Raw genomic sequence first — 18,608 nt, 5'->3', positions numbered from 1 at the left:
AAAAATGTGTTCATGTAGGATGCCATCACTCATAGGAGGAAGCTGATTGATTGATTGATTGATTGATTGATTGATTGATTGATTGATTGATTGATTGATTGATTGATTGATTGATTGATCAGGGTCTTTCAATACAATTTTCGACCCAATGAGCACTCACTAAAAAGCACAGGGCACCTTTACAGGACAGGAACACAAGATAATTTCATGCATGAGCCAACTGTGTTGATTTTGTGGTGTACATTTGCAATCAATGAAGTTAGACTTGATTTGATTTTTAGGAGGTTTGTCATGTTTTTGTTACTTTACAATGAGCCCTTTATATCTACAGATGAAGCAGGTCCTCTTCATATTTCTGCAGTAGCCTACAACAGACGAACATCACCATAGTTCCTCCTACACGCTTGAAAGGATCGGTGTTCAGTTGGTTGCAATCTGCAGCCACACTGCTAAATATCGCTAAATTCTACCCACTGGATCTTTAAATACAAACGTTAAAAAAAACATAATTATTTTATCTTGTTAACCCAGACAGTAACTCTGTCAAAATATATTCTTATTTACATTCACAAAATGTTTGCATTATGTTTTAACATGCTTCTGGTGCCACCATCAGGTTTCTGACAAAAACATGCTAAACTAACCATCATTCTCAGCTGTTGGCTGTTTTTAGTATTAATTAGAACATAGCACACTAACATGCTAAACTAGCGTGCTGATGTTTTTCCATCAGGTGTGATTTGTTGTGCTCACCTGTACATTATCTCATATTTGCTCTTGTTTTATTATCATCTTCAGGTGTGCATTAATTTAATGTCATCTCATTCTGTCATTAAATAATTGATTATGCTGTCTGTACCCTTTGTCTGACTCTCCTCATGAGACACTCCACGCTGTTATTAGTACGTTTGGCCTGATTTGTCTTTGGTCTTAAAAAGGCTCAGCCACCTATAGTTAGTTCACTTAGCTGCTAAATAAAATCTCTCAGTACGTGAGAACAGTGTCAACAAAGGCTTTTCGTCTTCTTGAGCAGATGCTAACGTAGCATTTGTGTCACTTTATATTTTTTTTAGACAAACCACAGACATGGCTGTTATCTATTCAAGTTATATAGATGTTAAAGAGAGACAGTGTTCAAATGATTTTTAAATCTAATATAAATACATCTATAAATCTAATATGACACTTAGTAAAAAGCAAGCAGGTGCAAGTTGAATTGAAAATTTCATTGAAAACTTTCATTATCAACAGCCCCATTCACAGCCATGATAAAAGAGAGTACATTTCCAGAGGGACTGACCAGTTTCTTTCAATCACTTTAATGGTCACATTTATGAACTTTAGCCACACATAGTATATGTAGACATTTAAGAAAGTCTTAGGGTGCTTAAAGTGAAGCCTATTCTATGATACAACCTACGCTTTGGCAAAATTGGGCCACTGGTGAATGTTCAAGGTTTTCTCAGCAGTCACTCACAGACACAGCTACAATTGCTCTGCTCTGATTTGTGGACTGCAGTGGAGCTGGTTATTGGGCAGACGGAGACAAGCATGCACACACTGTCAGAAGATGACAGCTACTTAATGTATGGGCGAGACAGGGCCAGCATCAGGAACTCTCAAAATGTCTTGAGAAATGTTCTAGTTTTTAACATTTACATAGCACACCAATATTTTCAGATTCGGTTTTATATCTGCTGTATGGGATACATATTTGTATACAAATGTGTGTCACTGTCTTTCATTTGGGCATGTGTTCAGTGGGAAGATCCTCTGCAGGTAGGGGCTCCCACTGTTACGTTGTGTTTCTGTTGGTTGAGAGCCAGAGAAGCCATGCTTTTCCAGGAAACACTACAGATGAGACAGTGATTAGTAAGATGCAACGTGACCTGTCCTGATAAAACCTGATCTGAGGTCCAATAGGTTAGGTCAAGCATGATGTGAAGGCAAGACAGTTATACAATCATGGAAATGTCTGTCTGCCACTTGAGGCTTTATATCAAACGATCTGACATCTGATAAAGCTGATAAATCTTTAACATAACAGGTCATCTGCACAGCCTGATTTGAGTGAATTTGTGTGACCCTCGCCTTGTGGGGTGTCCTGGTGGCCTGGAGTTTACTCTGCTGATCTTGGCTGCACATCCACTAAACCTATTATCACATTATCACACCTATTTTAACAACGATTCACAACAACCAGTGTGTAGGATTTAGGTGCCCACAAAGAGTGGGGCTACTTTAGAACTTCTGAGGGGGAAGATATCTGTAGATGTAAAAAAAAATCCTTCTAAGTTAAAAAAGAAAAAGAAAAAGCCACCTTAATCTGACAGACTGGACTGGAAGTGATTCATTCTCATTCATTCAGTGTCAGTCATTCAGAAATGACACTGTTGATTTGCTATAACTCCATCCTAATCAAAGTTCTTTAAGAGAACATGCATAATACAGTGTTGGAAAAGTAATGAAGTACATTTACTCAAGTACTGTTCTGGAGGTGCTTAACTTGAGTATTTACAAAAAAAAAAGTTAAGGTAAGATTTTTGAATCCCTTAAAATTCATAAGCTATCCAGTAGTATATAAAGTCATTAAAATTAGCTTTACTGGTTGAAATAGTGATGCTTACACATGAATTCATCAATACTTATATACAATATCTTATAATGTAATATATATTATTCTGCATAATGAGTATTTTAGGTGTTAGGTGCTTATTCCTTTCTACTGTTCCACTACTGCCCCAGTATCAGTCTGTTATTGTCAGTGTTAAATAATTCAATTATTCAACTATCTGACTCATTACATTGTTAACAATCGCTTTAATCGTGGCCTTATGTGCTAGTAAGTCAAATAATGATATTCTGTAGGTGCTGGTTTCAGCGCTTCACAAGCCACTATATGACTGACCATATTTATTTTAGCATCATTTGCATGTTTACCTTCCAAGCTCCTCATTGTCTATATGTGTATGTACATTGAGAGCAGTGTAACTGGACTCATTTGAAAAACAGATTTAACACGTGCTTGTTACTGTGGATGTGTCTGATGATTCCCAAAGCTCAAAAGGGAATTCTCTGGTGATTCTACCTGATCTCTGACTAGTTACTGAGGCACTGTTGAATAAGACAGCTTACTCTGACGTTACCGTAGATGCTCCCATCATCCAATGGGACTAGGAATCCTTAATCTGCTGAGAACAGACAGAGTACAAAGTACTAAGACTCTCCATGCTGCTCTGCAATTATCTAAAAATAACACACCTTTATTTTCACTCTTTGAAAAAAAAGAACTTTGTACAAACTGCGGCTAACTGCTTATGAGCAATACTGAAAAAGATAATATGAGCAATAAGGACATAAGGAAAAGATTTTTTAGATGCTTGTTCCCATTTAAGCATATGACATGACAAAAGTTAATTAAGCTGCACCTGTTTGTTTTAAAACAGCTCACAGATAGATCATGCCAATTATAACTGCTCTAAAGGCTATAATTAAACAGTTGACATATCTAGTGGCAAACCTCATGTCATGGCACAAAAAAAGTCACAAAAAAGTCACTGATTCTTCTCAGAAAAATAAAAGTTATGATTTATTCTGAATTAAATATCTTAGATTGGTCTGTGTGCAGTGTGGGATTATCAGCCTACTACACAGCCATGTGGCAACTGTGCGGTTGTACGTCTGTCTGTCCCGGTGATTTAACTGGCTGGTTTTATTAAACCCTTTGTAGTCCAAAAAAGCTCTCCACTGATTGTTTAACTGGATTACAATGTCGCAAAAGCATATGATGCACAGAGAGAGGCTGCATGTATAAAAAGGGAGACTAACAGTTGCAGACTGCATTCTTCTCCTGACCCTGACACACTCTACTGAGCTCCCAAACAACTGAGAAGAGGTAAGACTTCTTTATCTTCATAGATGGTGATGATAGTTCTGAAGAAATACAGCTGTTGCCTGAACTTTCACCTAAAGAACAACAATAAGTTTGACTTTTTGAACAGAATACACTGATGAGAAAAACATGGGCTTGTACTTAAAACATGATATATGATTGTGAGACTTAAAAACTTAGTAAATAATGTTGCATCTTAGAATTGAGAGGGAATGGTAGCAATCATCTTGATTTGTCTCCACGGTGCAGTCTTTCACAGGTCATTTCACAGCCTATTATTTCTCTAAATGGGTTTGAAGCATTTCTACAACAGATAAAAATATAAATGAGAAAGATGTACAATGCGCACTTACCAGGCTGTACCAAAGCATAGCTGCTGTAGATTAAAGCAGTCTAAGTGATTGATAGTAGGTTTGCAGATCTCCCAGAAGACCCCCTGTTAAACAATACAGAATACATACAATACAGAATTACATTACAATTACAATACAGAGCAGCATTAACTGTGATAAACTCATAATAAAGTAATACTAATAGAACATTGATCAATCACTGTGTTTATTTTAGGTCATTACACATTAAATGTTATAGTACTTGATAGTTTCAGCAAAGTGCTTATCAATCCAAGAAAGGAATGACATGTGAGTTTTTACAGCCAATCAAAGCATAGCACCTGTGCTGTACCTCTCCATGGTGCTGAAATGCTCATGGAGCCCTTGTTACTAAATCCATCCAGTTGTTTTGGATGAGAGCAGGTCACCTCGGTCTCAATGCCTTTACGCACCACAGCAATCTGAGTTTATTGTCAAAACTAAAAACAGGTCCATCCAGAGGAAAGGTAAGCACAGGTTATATCTTACTCTGTGCACATTCTCCTTTGACTTGGCAACGTAAAGGAAACAAATAAGTCACCAGGCTAAGGAGCCTGTACAAAATAATGGCTGTACAAAATTAGAAATTACTTCCCATGTTTTTCATAGTGTATATTTTATAGAACTCATGAGTTACATAAGACCAAAAAGAGAGAGAGCAGCAGATAATTCTGAGTAAATTGTAAATTAAAATTGAGCTATCCCCACTCATGGCACTCTAGATGATTTCCAAATGAGCAACAATTAAAGCACTCTAAATCTAATAATCCTCATTACAGAGCTATAGTGGGCTGCTCTTAAGACTTGTGTCTTATTCCAGGAATTCAAGTTAATGAATTGGTCTTATCCATTTAACGGCCCTTGAATAGTCCACACGAGTAACACCTTTGAGACTGCTATTACATTTGAGGGGAACACAATGTGACATGATCGTGTGTGTCACGTAAATCTGGCCTGGAGTTTAGTCAAAGAACTGCATCTGCTGGAGGGAGGCCATTTAGCTGATACGGAATACCGGATCACAGCTTTGGGTCAGAAGCCTCTAACACTGATGGGGTAATCTTATCACAAAGGATTAACCTTCATGACTTTCAAAACAAAACATCACTCTGACTGAGCTGACAGCAGTGAAGAATACATGTCTCAATCACAACATCTGACCTTTTGACTGTGACTTCCAAATAACCAAAGGTCACTTCTCTTTTTCTTTTATCCACTAGAACAATCCCAAAGATCTTCCAAAAATGGCAAAGTAAGTTTCAAACTGAAAAAGCTCATGAAAAAGATTAAGATGTCTCTCTGTTATCACTGACAGAGAAACCTCCCAAAAATGATACTTAAGTTAATATTTTGGAAAATTGCGAAAAAGAGTTGAACACTGTCATAAAACCTGTAATTAAAACTGAGTTGTAGAATTTATTCAGGGTCAGCCAACTCTGAAAAGTAACAAATAGTTTCAAAGTATTTATCTAAGGTTTGTGAAGGATTAGTCAGGTAATGAGCTATTTGGAATCTCTGCCACACCATTTGTAGCTCCTTCACCTGGGCCAACCTCTCAATCCGGCCATGATTAGGTAAAGCTGTTCCTAACTGGATACAAGGAATAAAGGTAATCCTTTATTCCTTTTATCCAGTTGGCCCTTCTGCTGCTTGCAGAGGAATTGACTTTACCTTCAAAGTCTAAAACAGATAATTATTTTAACCCAGACAGTAACTCTGTCAAAAGATATTCTTATTCTTATTCTTATTACATTCACAAAATGTTTGCATTATGTTTTAACATAAATTTAACATAAATTTAACATAAATTTAACATAAATTAAAAAAAAAAAGGTTGTTAAAGTGAATTAGTTGCTTTGATAAATTAGACACATATTTTTAAAATGACATTTCTCTTTCACAGGGTTTTTAAGAAGACCAATGGAAACGGAGGGGTAAGTCTCCATTCGTCAGTTTGTCTTAAATGATTCTGTTGTTTTAAGTTTGTAGTGATTTTAAAATACTTCCCATCAATGAAATTGGATGAAACTGAGGCGACAGTATTCAACTGTTGTCCTTTCCTTTCCTCCTGTCTGACAGCTGACCCTCTACCTTGGAAAAAGAGACTATGTTGACAACCTGTCTGCTGTGGACAAAGTTGGTATGTTCCTTCTTCATTGTGTGTGTTTCTGCAGCCATGTAGTGAGGATAAGTATATAATTGATTACAATGTTATGTTTACAGATGGTGTTGTAAAGCTGGACTCAACAAATTTTGGAGACAGAAAAGGTAATATCATAAAGTGTTCCACATTAAATTCCCTAAAGCTGAGTAAGAGATCACAATGAAATAATGTATCTACTGCTATGTCTTGACAGTGTTTGTGCAGCTGGCATGTGCCTTCCGTTATGGTAGTGAGGACCTGGATGTGATAGGCCTGTGCTTCAGAAAGGACATCTGGATCCAGCATGTACAGCTTTACCCTGAGGCCCAAAAGCCTCCCCTAAGCGCCATGCATGAGACCCTGCTGAAGAAGGCTGGAGAGGGCGCAATTCCTTTCAGTTTTGAAGTATGACAACATATCCAGATACAACCTCAGCCTTTAAACACATGAATATTTCTATGGAATATTGTATTGTACCCTTTGAATACTTACTTACTTTTAATACTTTTAAACTTGGGAACCTGATGTTAAGTTGCTCAATATCCAGAAAGGGTCATGGCAGACTACTAGAGGCCTAAAAATGGGGCCCTTTACAAGAAATGATTGATAAATGACTCTGAATGAATTCATTCCTCTTTGGTGGTTTCAACAGAATGTCTGTTTTACTTTGTAAGTTAATGAACTCTTCTTTCAGTTATAAATGTTCTTTGTCTTGTTGTTCCTTTGTCTAGATTCCCAAGAACCTGCCATGCTCAGTCTCTCTGCAGCCTGGACCTGATGACAAGGGGAAGGTAAACCTCCTCCTCCTATGCCAACACTCCATATCCTATACTCTTAGTGTGGAAGCCATTGTTGTCACTGTTCACTGTTACAGCTGCTAATGTTTTATTTATTAGGCTTGTGGTGTCGACTTTGAGGTCAAAACTTACCTTGCCAAGGACAAGTGCAACCCTGATGAGAAGATTGAAAAGAAGTATGTATTCATCTATTACCTTTCAGCTGTTTGTCCCCTCAGATTTTCTTCATTCATCTCTTCTTTCTTCTTTCCCTTCTGTCTGACAGGGACACTGCTCGCCTTATCATTCGTAAAATCCAGTACGCCCCATCTCAGGTGGGTGCTGGGCCCAAGGCAGAACTCTGCAAAAGCTTCATGATGTCTGACAAGCCTGTTCATGTAGAAGCTTCACTGGACAAAGATGTACGGCAGTAAAACTTTATTATTTCAAATGCCTTTAGAAACATTTAGTACATTTCTCTGTGATCCTAAATGCTTTTTAGTTAGACTATGGTTAGTTAGAATACGTTTCCCAACAACATCACCATTAACTCATTGTTCCCTGCTGTTGACCACAGCTCTACTTCCACGGCGAAGCAATCCCAATCAAAATCAAAGTCAACAATGAGAGCAACAAAACAGTGACAAAAATCAAAATTACTGGTGGGTACCTCTTGATAGTGGAAATCAATCAATCAGTTAATCAAATTTTATTTGTATAGCCCAAATTCACAAAACACATTTTGCCTCTGATGGCTTTACAATGTGTGTATATGTATATACTGAGAGCACAGCAGAATTATTTAGTCTCATACTCTCTTTCTTTTTGTCTCCTTGTCCCTCCTCTCACAGTGGACCAAACCACAGACATCATTCTCTATTCAGCTGATAAATACACCAAGACTGTTCTTAACCAAGAGTTTGCGTACGTGGGCAGACAGTGCAGAACCACAGCAAATATCCAGCATCAAGTTACACTGTAGCAACAACACAAGCACACAGTTTGATATGTTTATGCCTGTGTTTGTTTGGGATCTCTACAGAGAGACAGTGGAGGCCAATGACACCTATGAGAACACTTTATGCGTCACACCCCTGCTGGCTGAAAACAAAGAGAAAAGGGGGCTGGCACTGGATGGACGACTGAAGGAGGAGGACACCAACTTGGCCTCCACCACTATGTAAGTCACATTTAATTCATTTAGTTTAACTTTGTAGTCTGACATTAGGAGTAGCTTTTTCTTGCATGACTATAATGTCGTAATAGTTTGTTTTTGTTTTTTTTAATGATACTTAACTGAATTTAATAACTAAGATCCATATAATACCGATTTTACACAGGCTGCGACAGGGTGTAGAGAGAGAGGTGTTGGGAATTCTGGTTTCCTACAAGATGAAAATTAACCTTATGGTGGCCGGGGGAGGGTAAGCACTTTTAGCACAAAGAAACTTACTATAAAGTTTATATTTTAAAATGATGAAAATAACTCAAATAAACATCCCTCTTATCTTCATGTAGCCTGCTGGGCGGCCTCACTGCCAGGTGAGTTGAGTTTATTTGTGATGATATCACACTTCATACAGCCCATTAGTCATGATCAACAATCACTTGCATTATTCTGATTGGTTGGTTGGTTTTCTCTGCAGTGATGTCACAGTGGAACTGCCATTGATGCTCATGCACCCCAAACCTGAAGGTATTTCCTTTTAATAAACACTTTAATGTCATTTCTGATTGTTTATCTGCCTTCCAGAAATAACAGAGTAAAGACTACACGTCAGCGTAAGTACCAAATCACTAATGTTTGTTAATGTTGTCAGCAAAATCATAATAAAAAAGCCTTGAGGCATTAAAATGAATTCTTGAGCATTATTATAGAATGCAAAGAGTCATTTCCCCCTTCATATTAGGCTGCAGTTTAGTTCAAATAAGTGTGTTTAACTTGTCCACATATTATATGCGTGTAAACATCTCTTTGTGTTTACTTCTTGCCACAGAGGATGTTACCCTGTAGGTTGAGAAAAAACCTACAGAAAGACAAAGGATCACAAGAGGAGGTGACACAGAAAGAGGAAGTATGTGACTGGAGTCATGAAACCTTTTCATCAAGCCAAGTGTATACATGTAACATTAGCCCCCTGAGAGATTTTGTGCTTCTTTTTGTTGTTTAATTGATGTCATTTAAAGGGAGTATTAATTAGCATATAAATAGAATCCAACAAGAACAAGCAGTGGAGGATAGGAAATCACTGTGAAGCCCATAAAAACAGATTTTATGTCAAATCTGACAACTCAAAATGCAATAAAATGATTATAAAACACAGAAGTATTGTGATGTGTGTATTGTTTATGTTTGATGTTTTGAGCAGCACATTTAGTAGGATGACAGCAAGAAGATGACAAGAATTTCTGTTTCTAAAATAACATATTTTCTAACTTGGCTTAAATCAATATGCAGTACCAAACTGTAAAACTACAATTTATTACATGATTATTTCCATTAAATAAATGTTCCAGTGAACCAGAATTTTAAAATGTTTACTGCCAAGTACAATTTTTTACAGGAAGGAATTTGTTCTGGTGAAATTGGTGCATGACAAACATTCTTTAAAGATATAAGAAAATTAAAGAAAATGAAGTATTAGAAATATGAGCAGTACAGCTGTGCAGGAATTGCAAGTACCAGGTGATGTGCAAATGTTCATAGTGTGCAGAATAGTCCCACAGTTGCTAAAAGGCTGAGTGGAGAGTAAGAGTTTGTAGGTACAATGTCAATGTGACATGTAGAGGTAGGGGTGGGGGTGTGAAAGAGTGTCATGATAAGGCTAGCAGCAGATGGAAAGAAACTGTTCTTGTGGCATGAGGTTCTGGTCTTGATGGACCTCAGCCTCCTGCCTGAGGGGAGTGACTCAAAGAGTTTGTGTCCGTAGTAGGAGGGATCAGATCCTGTATGTCTCAGAGTCCTGGAGGCGTACAGGTCCTGGAGAGATGGAAGACTGCAGCCAAACCCCCTCTTTAGCAAACGGAATGACACGCTGCAGTCTGCCCTTGCCCTTGGCAGTGGCAGCAGCGTACCAGATGGTGATGGAGGGGGTGAGCATGGACTCAATGATGGAGGTGTAGAAGTGCACCATCATTGTCCTTGATTCCACACTGTCAATTGTAGAGTCACAGGGGGTGATGGGGCAAGTGAGGCTGAGCTCTTCCTGAAGTCCACCACCATCTCCACTGTCTTTAGAGCGCTGAGCTCTAAGTTGTTTTGGCCACACCAGGTCACCAGATGGTCAACCTCCCACCTGTCATCTGCGAACTTCACTGATGACTGGAGGTGCAGCTGTTGGGTGACTATTATATGTTCTCTCATATTAGACTCTTTCTTTAAGTCCAGAAATTAGATTTATTCCACAGTGAGACACATGTAGTCACAAGTCAATTTTCATTTTATTTTATAAAAATATTTTTGAGGAACAAAAACAATCCCTCAGAGAGCTTCGGGCCTTTAAAAAGGACATTGATGAAGACTACATCCAGGAGGCAGTAACGCATCATTCTGGAAGACAGCTGCCGTAAAACCTCAAAGAAGAAGCCGATGACTCTGACGTCATCACGCATAACGTGAAGCACTGAAGCAACATGGCTCTGAATGGAGGTTTGTGAACTCATGAGCTTTAAACGCGATCTGTGACATTTCCCGCGTTCACCTGCTGATAAAGAAGCGTGTGTACACAGTTGTTCTCGTGTGTAGGTGGATGTGTAGTTAGATTTGTTAGATAACCGTTAGATAACCGTTAGCTGACGTTAGCCCGGCCCATCTGCTAGCTAGCTTCTCATTATTTAGTAGCAGAGCTGCGGCTAAGCTAACCAACACAGCTGAGCAGAGTGCACGAGCCCGTCTGCACACACGTCACAGCAGTGCTAATGACTGATCATTAGGTTAATGTCGCCACATGAACTCATCACTGTGTCACTCAGCAGATGACGAGGACTATGAGTGGGAGCCTCCAACCGAGGCAGAGATGAAGGTGATCCAGGCTCGTAGGGAGAGGCAGGACAAGATCAGCAAGCTGATGGGAGACTACCTGCTCAAAGGGTACAAGATGCTGGGAGAGTGCTGCGACATGTGCGGGGTGAGTGCACTGGGCTTCAGGTTATGTTGTGTTGTGATGGTGGTGGTGCTGTAGTCATGGAAAAAGCTGGTGTAAGGTAACGTTTGTTTGTTTCCAGACAATTCTCCTCCAGGACAAGCAGCAGAAAAACTACTGTGTGTCATGTCAGGAGCTGGACTCTGATGTTGACAAGGACAACCCTGGTACGCTGCTCTGCTGTACTCTCTGTTTGTTTGTGCATTTCATTTGAACTTGCTTCCATGTTTCCCTTTGTATCTTCTCTTCACCCCTCTCAGCTCTGAATGCCCAGGCAGCATTGTCCCAAGTGAGGGAGAGACAGCTTGCAGCCCAGGCCCCTGCACCGTCCCCAGCCCCGGCCCCTGAACTCAATGGTGGCCCCAGCAGCAGTCAGGCAGGTGTGACGGTTCCCAGACCGGAGCACTGTGAGGGGGCTGCCGCAGGGGGAAGAGCTGCTCTGCCTCCCCCCGCTGTCACCTCTCCTTTAACTACTGCCACTACCACTCCCCTAGCACCTACTCGTCCTCCAGTCACTCCACAGAGCGCTGCCCTCAACCCTGTGTTGCAAGAAGCCGAGGAAGCTGTTCTCACCAAACTTCGCTGGGCCACCACACAGCTACAGAGTTCAGCATCCCTGGAGACGAGTATCCAGCTGTGCAGCCTCATCACCAGCTGTGCTAGCTCACTGCGCAGCCTCAAGGAGCTCAGCCAGTAACCGTCATGGAAAAGATTAAAACCATGGATTAACAGGAACGCTGTTTCTACTTGCCTCTGTCCTGGAATACTGACTGTGGTTTGCTGCTTCGCAGCATCTCTCTTTGACTGAATCCTCGCGTCGAGCTCGATTCATAATTGGTCAGGAAACGCACTTGAAATGTGATTAAAATGTCAAAAGTTGCTCTTCAGTTAACATCCCTATATGGCTGGCAGAAATATGTTACATGCATTCAAAATGTTTAAGTGCAAGGGTTTGAACATTTGACTCTTTTTGTCAGTGTGTAAGTTCTGATATAACGAGAGCTGATCATGTCTAAATGCATGTACGTCACTGGTATTAATCTGGCCAATTAAAAATGATTCTACAGTAAAAGCCTGCCGGTGTATTTCCACAGTTGATTGGTTTTGATTAATCTAAAATGGTTATCAAGTTAACATCTGGAAAAATGACAGCATCTGTGCTCTGATTGGCTGTTCCATAAACAGATGCATGTACAGTATAACTGTGCGTCTGCACAAGTGAAAGTCTAGACTGTAAAATGTAGACAGATCTCTGATCAGATCCTCACTGCTGCATTATTCTGCTCACCCTCCAGTCTCATACTCACACACGCTGTTGTAAATCATTGTGTGCTCAGTCAGTTTTTTATTGAAAATAGATTTGATACATGATGGTGGTCATGTGATTGAGTGATGACATGGAGCGACATTCTCTATTCATCCAAAACCAATGGAGCAGATACACTGCACTGCCCTTCATGTTAGACAACAGCCAGCTTCAGTGTTCGAGGCACGTCGACTTGCAGTTTGTTTCTTTCCACAAGAGGGCGCCAATGCAAAAGAAACGCCATCAATATGTCGCTAAACGATGGATCTGTCAAGGTATAATTTAAGTGACAATAAACATCAACTGCGTTTCTCTTTTAAATGATGTGAGTGACACTTAGTGACAGTGAGATTTAAATATATGTATTCATTTATTGTTACTTTAATGTGGTCAGTTTATCAGTCTACTCTGTCCAATGTGCCTTGTTTAGGTCCTCTGTGTTGGACAGGCTCGGTGAGTGTCCTCGGTGTCTGAACGTGGCTCTGCAGTTCTGTGGTGTTCTGTAGCGGGGCGGGGCTGACGGTGAACTCTCCTACACAAAGAGCGGAAACCAAACAAAGCCAGGAAAGCTGACATGAACCCGGGACTCGCTGCTTCTACTGCAGCGCACCAGCATCCAGAAAGCAGGGAGGCACCGGAGGCTTCAAGACCGCTGAGGCCTGCTGCTGCAGGCACAGAGAGAGAGAGAGAGCATCTTCGGGTGAGGGTGAGACAGCATAACGCATTTCACAGTGATCCATGCAGAAGCTGTAGTGTTGACTCCTGCTGAATCTCGATGATGAACGAGAGTCGGTGCAGCGTGGCGGACTGTGCGGTGGGCGGTGTCTTCTCGGTGGAGGGGCTGCCGCCGCTCCCTAAAGGCCTAAGCGGCATCCTGAACTCCAGCGGCGGGTCGTGGCGGGACATCGAGAAAGTGCATAGCAAGAGAGCGCGCATCCAGGCTGACATCAGCCGGGGCGGCGGGGACGAGCCGCGCAGCCACAGCAAGCCCGGTGGACTGGACGCTGCTCTGGCGCTGCTGCGGAAAAAGATGGTAAGGTATCTGTCTGCATGCCTAACAACAGACCAAACATGTAGTGCTTCACATAAACCTCCAGGCACGTATCATGAAGAGAACATAAGTTTGACTAATGAATTCAGTCAATGTCACATCTAACAGGCCTTTAAACCACCTCATCAGTGGAAACAAAGACTTTGCTCAGTTGTCAAGGAGTCCAAAAATGAATGTTCCAAGTTTCCTCCTCAGGACAGATGTTTTGTGTTTCAGGTGGGTCTGCGTCAGCTCGACATGTCTCTTTTTTGCCAGCTGTGGTCCCTCCACGAGGCCATCCAGGAGTACAAGAGCTCCTCGCTGATGCCTGATGCCTCGTTCAGTGCTGATAATGGATACTCTGATGAGGAGGAGGAAGAGAATGATGAAGTAGAGGATGAAGATGAGGAAGAGACAGGAGTTCTCTCACAGCCTTCTTCTTCTCCATCATTTTCTCTGCCCCCACCCAGCAGCAACACCAGGGATCAGTGGGTCAGGGACTCCTTTCATTTTGCCCGATGAAGATGCAGACACAGGCTCCATGAAGCATGGTTGATGTCTCTGACTGTCCCATTAGACCCCATTTACACTAAGTGCCATGCATCTCTGTGGCATATTCTTTTGATCCTGTTGTCCAACTAAGAATTTATTTGACATTCCATTTTTGTGTTTTGACAAAATGATGGGGTTTTGAGAGAAACTGATAACACAAGAGCTATGACTTATGCATGGTCTTTGCAGATCTTAATATCAGGTTTGATATTCAGCTTCAGTACACAATAAATTGCAATCGGATTAGTTAATGAAGCATTATTACATTATTACGCCTATAGTGGATCCTGACCATGTTGTAAATGTCTGGATTTGTACAGATACAACCACTTTTTTACTTTTTTCTGTTGGCTCAGAAAAACGTGACTCTTTCCATACAGAGTAGGTCTACTGTACTCTTTATAATATTATCTACAGAGACCAATAATTCCACCATGAGCAAACACTTGGTGACAGTGTGGAGGAAAAACTCCCTTTGAAATTCAACAGAAGCCAGCTCATGGTGGACTGCCAACTGCCACTGCAATTTCAGGATTGATGGGTAATCCAGTTTTTTTTTTATTATTAAACAGGGTTCAAATGGAGCACCTGGCAAGAACACATTATTTTGGGCAGATAGAAAAGTGATGATTATACAAGGTATGGCTGGGTAAATTGAAAGAGAAAGGCTGTTCCCTCATCCTCATACACATACACATATACAGTTTTTATTACCACTGTACAGTTTTTCCTGGCTGTCGGCAAATCAAATAAAAGCAAATCAAATCTTTAAACCAACTTCTCTGCTTATTGGCATGTAAACTTGCACTACCTGCTGAATAAAACATCAAGACAGAGAGAAGAGAGCTGTTATCATTGTATATCATACATGCTGCTAGCTTGGCACTGGATTTGAGGTGGGTGGAGGGTGGATCCTTTCTAAGAATTATTGTGACATCTTTTTTGACACCTGAGGACTGTTTGTGGTTTCCTCATAATCCTATAATGTCTCTGATCACACAGACCGTTTTATTATTATCTGTTCTGTATTATTGTTAAATTAACAGCATTGGTAATTACTAAAATCATGTTTATGGTTCTCTAATAGTTAATACAGCAGTATGTAGAAGCTCTTTAACCATAATTATATTTTTTAATGCTAAAATATAATTGTTGTTATCCATGAATTTTCTAATAGGCTGTTTTACAAAAAATAAAGTCGCTTTTTTTTATAGTTATTTACTTGCATTCCTGAACAGAAGAATTAGTTTTAGTGGTTGAATGTTGTGCTTGATTCATTTCTGACTTCTCAGAGAAGAACAGTGAGAATAAAAGAGTCCACAATTTAAATTATTTTAATGTTTTGGTCACAGTGGATTTTCTTATTTTAAGTAAAGGTAATTAAAGGATGATGTTACAAAATGTGACCAACAGGGGGACACACTGTCTCCAGTCAAGACAGAGCTCCTTCACTCCTGCAGTCCTCTTCTGCTGAAATCACACTGAAAGCAGCAGAGTGAAGACAAACCATTTGCTGTGGAGACAGAAGGAATGAAGGGGGGTGACGTTTGAGTTGAAAGTCTCATGCTGTTGTCTATTTATAATCAACATATGTTGTGGTTATTGTTAGAATGTATTTGCCTGTCTGTCTGTCTGTTGGCTTTTTTTCTTCTTTATGATGCATGTCTTTGTGGTTTGGATTATCAGATATCTGTCACTGTAAGTTAGTACACTATAGTGAGTGAGTGATACAATAAACAGACAGACTGGACGTCAGTGCAGGAAGGTGAGCTCATTTAAGTGAGGGAATACACTCAGGATGAAAATAAAAGATGAGATTGTAGTTCCACCATGGAAACAAGCAACATGAGGAAAAACACTAGTGACATATTCATGTTACAACAGAAAGATTTAAGCATAAAATATGGTGTGATGGTGGTGGACGGAGACGGTGCACTGGGCTGTATCAAATGTTACACACCCTGGATGTGGTTAAAACTATTTTATTGTGTGATGACACTACATCACTTTTCTGGCATATTTGTCCACTGTAGAGTGGACTGTAGACTCCAGCAGAGCAGGATCCTCTGGCACTGTTCATAATTTTATTTTACAATACAAAGTGACATGAAACTCTGAGTTAGATCTAAAGCCTAAAATATGGTGTACAGTACCTGCACAGTTCTCATCTCTGTTTATGTGGAAGTATATTTGAAAAAAAGGAAGCCATCCACACCCTGTGTACTGAGAGCAAAAATGCACCTTTCAATGTTGGACCCATGTTGTAATATTAGACAAACTCTGAGTCATGAGAGAGTTGTTCCCCCTGCTGCCGCCATGCACTCCTCCACCCCAGCTGCTTCTGTCCATCCATCCATCCCTGTTCCCCCCCATCTAAAAATAAAGTCCTGCTCTCACTGAGGAAAATCCCTGTGCCTTGACCTGGCTTGAACACACACACACACCCACACACACACACACACACACACACACACACACACTAACTGGAGTCAGTTGGCTCGCTCCATGGAAACTATTCCCCTGTAGTTGAAACACACCTTTCTGGAAAGTGCTGGATGACGTAACTAAAACTCAGGAAGTCAAATCAAATCAAATCAAATCAATTTTATTTGTATAGCTTAAAGTCACAAAACACATTTTGCCTCTGAGGGCTTTACAATCTGTACAGAGAGTGACACCCTCTGTCCTTAGACCCTCGGTTCAAGTGAGGAAAAACTTGCCCACAAAAAGTGAGTTGAGTAAGAGCTCAATTTTTTTAACAAACACTGTGCTTCATGCCACAGCAGTGTTGCTGAATGGACTGTTGCAGCCTTGTAGCCTGCAGGAGTTTGCAGAGCTGATTAAGTGAAACAGTAATTGTCAGATAAGCTTGTTCCAGTGACATCTGTCAGGATCAAAGTCTGTAGGTACGACTGTTACATCAGTGCCTTCACACACTGTCTATAAACTGCACAGATAAAACCTTTGCATACTGCTGCATCACCAGCAGGCACTCTTTTGCATATCCTGTCTCTCTCTCTCTCTCTCTCTCTCTCTCTCTCTCTCTCTCTGCCTGTCTGTCTGTCGTAAAGTGCCTGGAGGAAGGAGGGAGGCAGCAGAACTACAGTATATTACAACTAGGGCTGACTAAGTGTTGTCCTGTCTCCTTGTAGATTACTGCCACAGACAGGAGTTGTCACTGAAAGCTTGCAGTTGTTTGGTTGCTTTATATCAGACTTTTATGGGCTGTTTGAATGACAGCGAGGCAGAAGGGCGGAATCGGTTCCTCTTTGACTTCTAAGTGGCAGTCCTCTTACCTCAGAGCTCGCTCTGTTCTCTTCATGGCGACATAACTCCTTCTTTTTAAATTTCCCAGCGTGATTCAACTTATTACCAATGAGCGCGAGTCGCAGCGTGCGTGGACTTCATCATCATCATCGTCAGCAGCAGCAGCAGCAGGAGAAGAAGAAGAAGGAGACCTTTTAAGGAGACAGTGGATAAAGTTGGATTTTTGTCGCGCCTCGCAGACTTTCCTTTTCTTTCCTTTTCCTGTTTGTTGAGTTTTTATTTCAGCACAGGAAATCATGACTTCGGTATGGAAGAGACTGCAACGAGTTGGTAAGAAGGCTTCAAAGTTTCAGTTTGTAGCCTCTTACCAGGAACTCACTTTGGAGTGTACGAAGAAATGGTGAGCTTCATGTTCCTTTGAGAGTTTCATGTCTTCAGAGTGTCACTGTTTGAGATGATAACACCCAGAAGAGGCTCTGTTATGAGCTATAATAAATGTGCATTATGACCGTTCATTCTCATGTTGTGGCTCTTTCCGCTACACTGAGAAGTATGAGGGCGTCAAGCCTGTGCTAACTTGTTCGATTCCCGACACCCTCTATCGACGAGCAGTGGAAGAAGTACACAGATCTTTACTGAAGTAGTTGCAATACCACAGTATACTAATACTGTCTTACATGCCAAAACTTTACTTCAAAGTATCAGCAACAAAATATAATAAAGTACAAAAAGTGAAATGATGGATTAAACAGAATGGCCCATTTCAGAATAATGAACCTAACTAGAAAATTCCCACAGAAATTTTGAGAGTGATGAGTGGGCTGTTGCCGGGGTCTGTATTCAAAAAGCACACCTCAAATAGTAATTATTAACATGTTTATTTATACACAGGAGCAATTACCATGTCTTTAATTTTTAGTGGCTTAGTGGCTAATTATCCACTAAATCGGCATTAGCCACTAAGCCACTAAAAATTAAAAACATGGCAATTGCTAACATGCTAATGATAATTGCTAGCGCGTCATGTTAGCAATTACCATGGCTGTGCCTGAAATCACTCACTCATTCCCTACTCCCTACTCCCTACATAGGGAAATAAATGTAGTGGACTATATAGTGAGCTCAACAG

At 40.6% G+C, this 18,608-nt stretch overlaps 4 protein-coding genes across 14 annotated transcripts in view; all 4 read left to right on the top strand.

The window, feature by feature from the left end:
• Nucleotides 1-3,825: 3,825 nt before the first annotated feature.
• arr3a (arrestin 3a, retinal (X-arrestin)) lies at nucleotides 3,826-9,496 on the top strand. The gene is made up of 16 exons (XM_010748402.3): nucleotides 3,826-3,895; nucleotides 5,484-5,515; nucleotides 6,167-6,197; nucleotides 6,343-6,403; nucleotides 6,487-6,531; nucleotides 6,621-6,811; nucleotides 7,138-7,197; nucleotides 7,303-7,379; nucleotides 7,469-7,604; nucleotides 7,760-7,844; nucleotides 8,034-8,106; nucleotides 8,225-8,362; nucleotides 8,523-8,606; nucleotides 8,701-8,724; nucleotides 8,829-8,878; nucleotides 9,180-9,496. The coding sequence occupies exons 2-16, from the start codon at nucleotides 5,508-5,510 to the stop codon at nucleotides 9,194-9,196; spliced, it is 1,080 nt and encodes a 359-aa protein (XP_010746704.1). The 5' UTR covers nucleotides 3,826-3,895; nucleotides 5,484-5,507; the 3' UTR covers nucleotides 9,197-9,496.
• A 1,206-nt stretch (nucleotides 9,497-10,702) lies between these two features.
• znrd2 (zinc ribbon domain containing 2) lies at nucleotides 10,703-12,396 on the top strand. Of its 2 annotated transcripts, none has more exons than XM_010748401.3 (4): nucleotides 10,703-10,831; nucleotides 11,158-11,309; nucleotides 11,407-11,491; nucleotides 11,585-12,396. In XM_010748401.3, exons 1-4 carry the CDS (start codon nucleotides 10,816-10,818, stop codon nucleotides 12,019-12,021), a joined length of 690 nt encoding a protein of 229 aa, XP_010746703.1. In that variant the 5' UTR covers nucleotides 10,703-10,815; the 3' UTR covers nucleotides 12,022-12,396. The 2 variants fall into 2 exon arrangements, with proteins under 2 accessions (XP_010746703.1, XP_010746702.1); XM_010748400.3 differs by having other exon boundaries at nucleotides 10,708-10,831; nucleotides 11,155-11,309.
• A 115-nt stretch (nucleotides 12,397-12,511) lies between these two features.
• Nucleotides 12,512-14,985, top strand: fam89b (family with sequence similarity 89 member B). Its single transcript, XM_019267568.2, has 2 exons — nucleotides 12,512-13,663; nucleotides 13,898-14,985. The coding sequence occupies exons 1-2, from the start codon at nucleotides 13,406-13,408 to the stop codon at nucleotides 14,180-14,182; spliced, it is 543 nt and encodes a 180-aa protein (XP_019123113.1). The 5' UTR covers nucleotides 12,512-13,405; the 3' UTR covers nucleotides 14,183-14,985.
• A 2,258-nt stretch (nucleotides 14,986-17,243) lies between these two features.
• ehbp1l1b (EH domain binding protein 1-like 1b) overlaps nucleotides 17,244-18,608 on the top strand; it is a 40,063-nt gene continuing 38,698 nt past the window's right edge. For 5 of the 10 annotated variants that reach the window (XR_002042492.2, XR_002042491.2, XM_019267630.2 and 2 more), the window contains exon 1: nucleotides 17,245-17,879. Coding sequence is in view for 8 of the 10 variants with exons in the window: in XM_019267630.2 (XP_019123175.1) it covers nucleotides 17,776-17,879 (104 nt within the window). In the remaining 2 variants the exon portion in view is untranslated. Of the gene's footprint in view, nucleotides 17,880-18,608 lie in introns of all 10 variants that reach the window. The other 5 variants (XM_027273792.1, XM_027273791.1, XM_019267633.2 and 2 more) reach the window with 3 other exon arrangements.

Source organism: Larimichthys crocea, chromosome XXII (assembly GCF_000972845.2).
Source record: "Larimichthys crocea isolate SSNF chromosome XXII, L_crocea_2.0, whole genome shotgun sequence".
Classification (NCBI taxonomy): Eukaryota; Metazoa; Chordata; class Actinopteri; family Sciaenidae; genus Larimichthys; species Larimichthys crocea.
The sequence above is the reverse complement of the archived record's forward strand: the minus strand, read 5'-3'. Positions and strand labels throughout refer to the sequence as shown.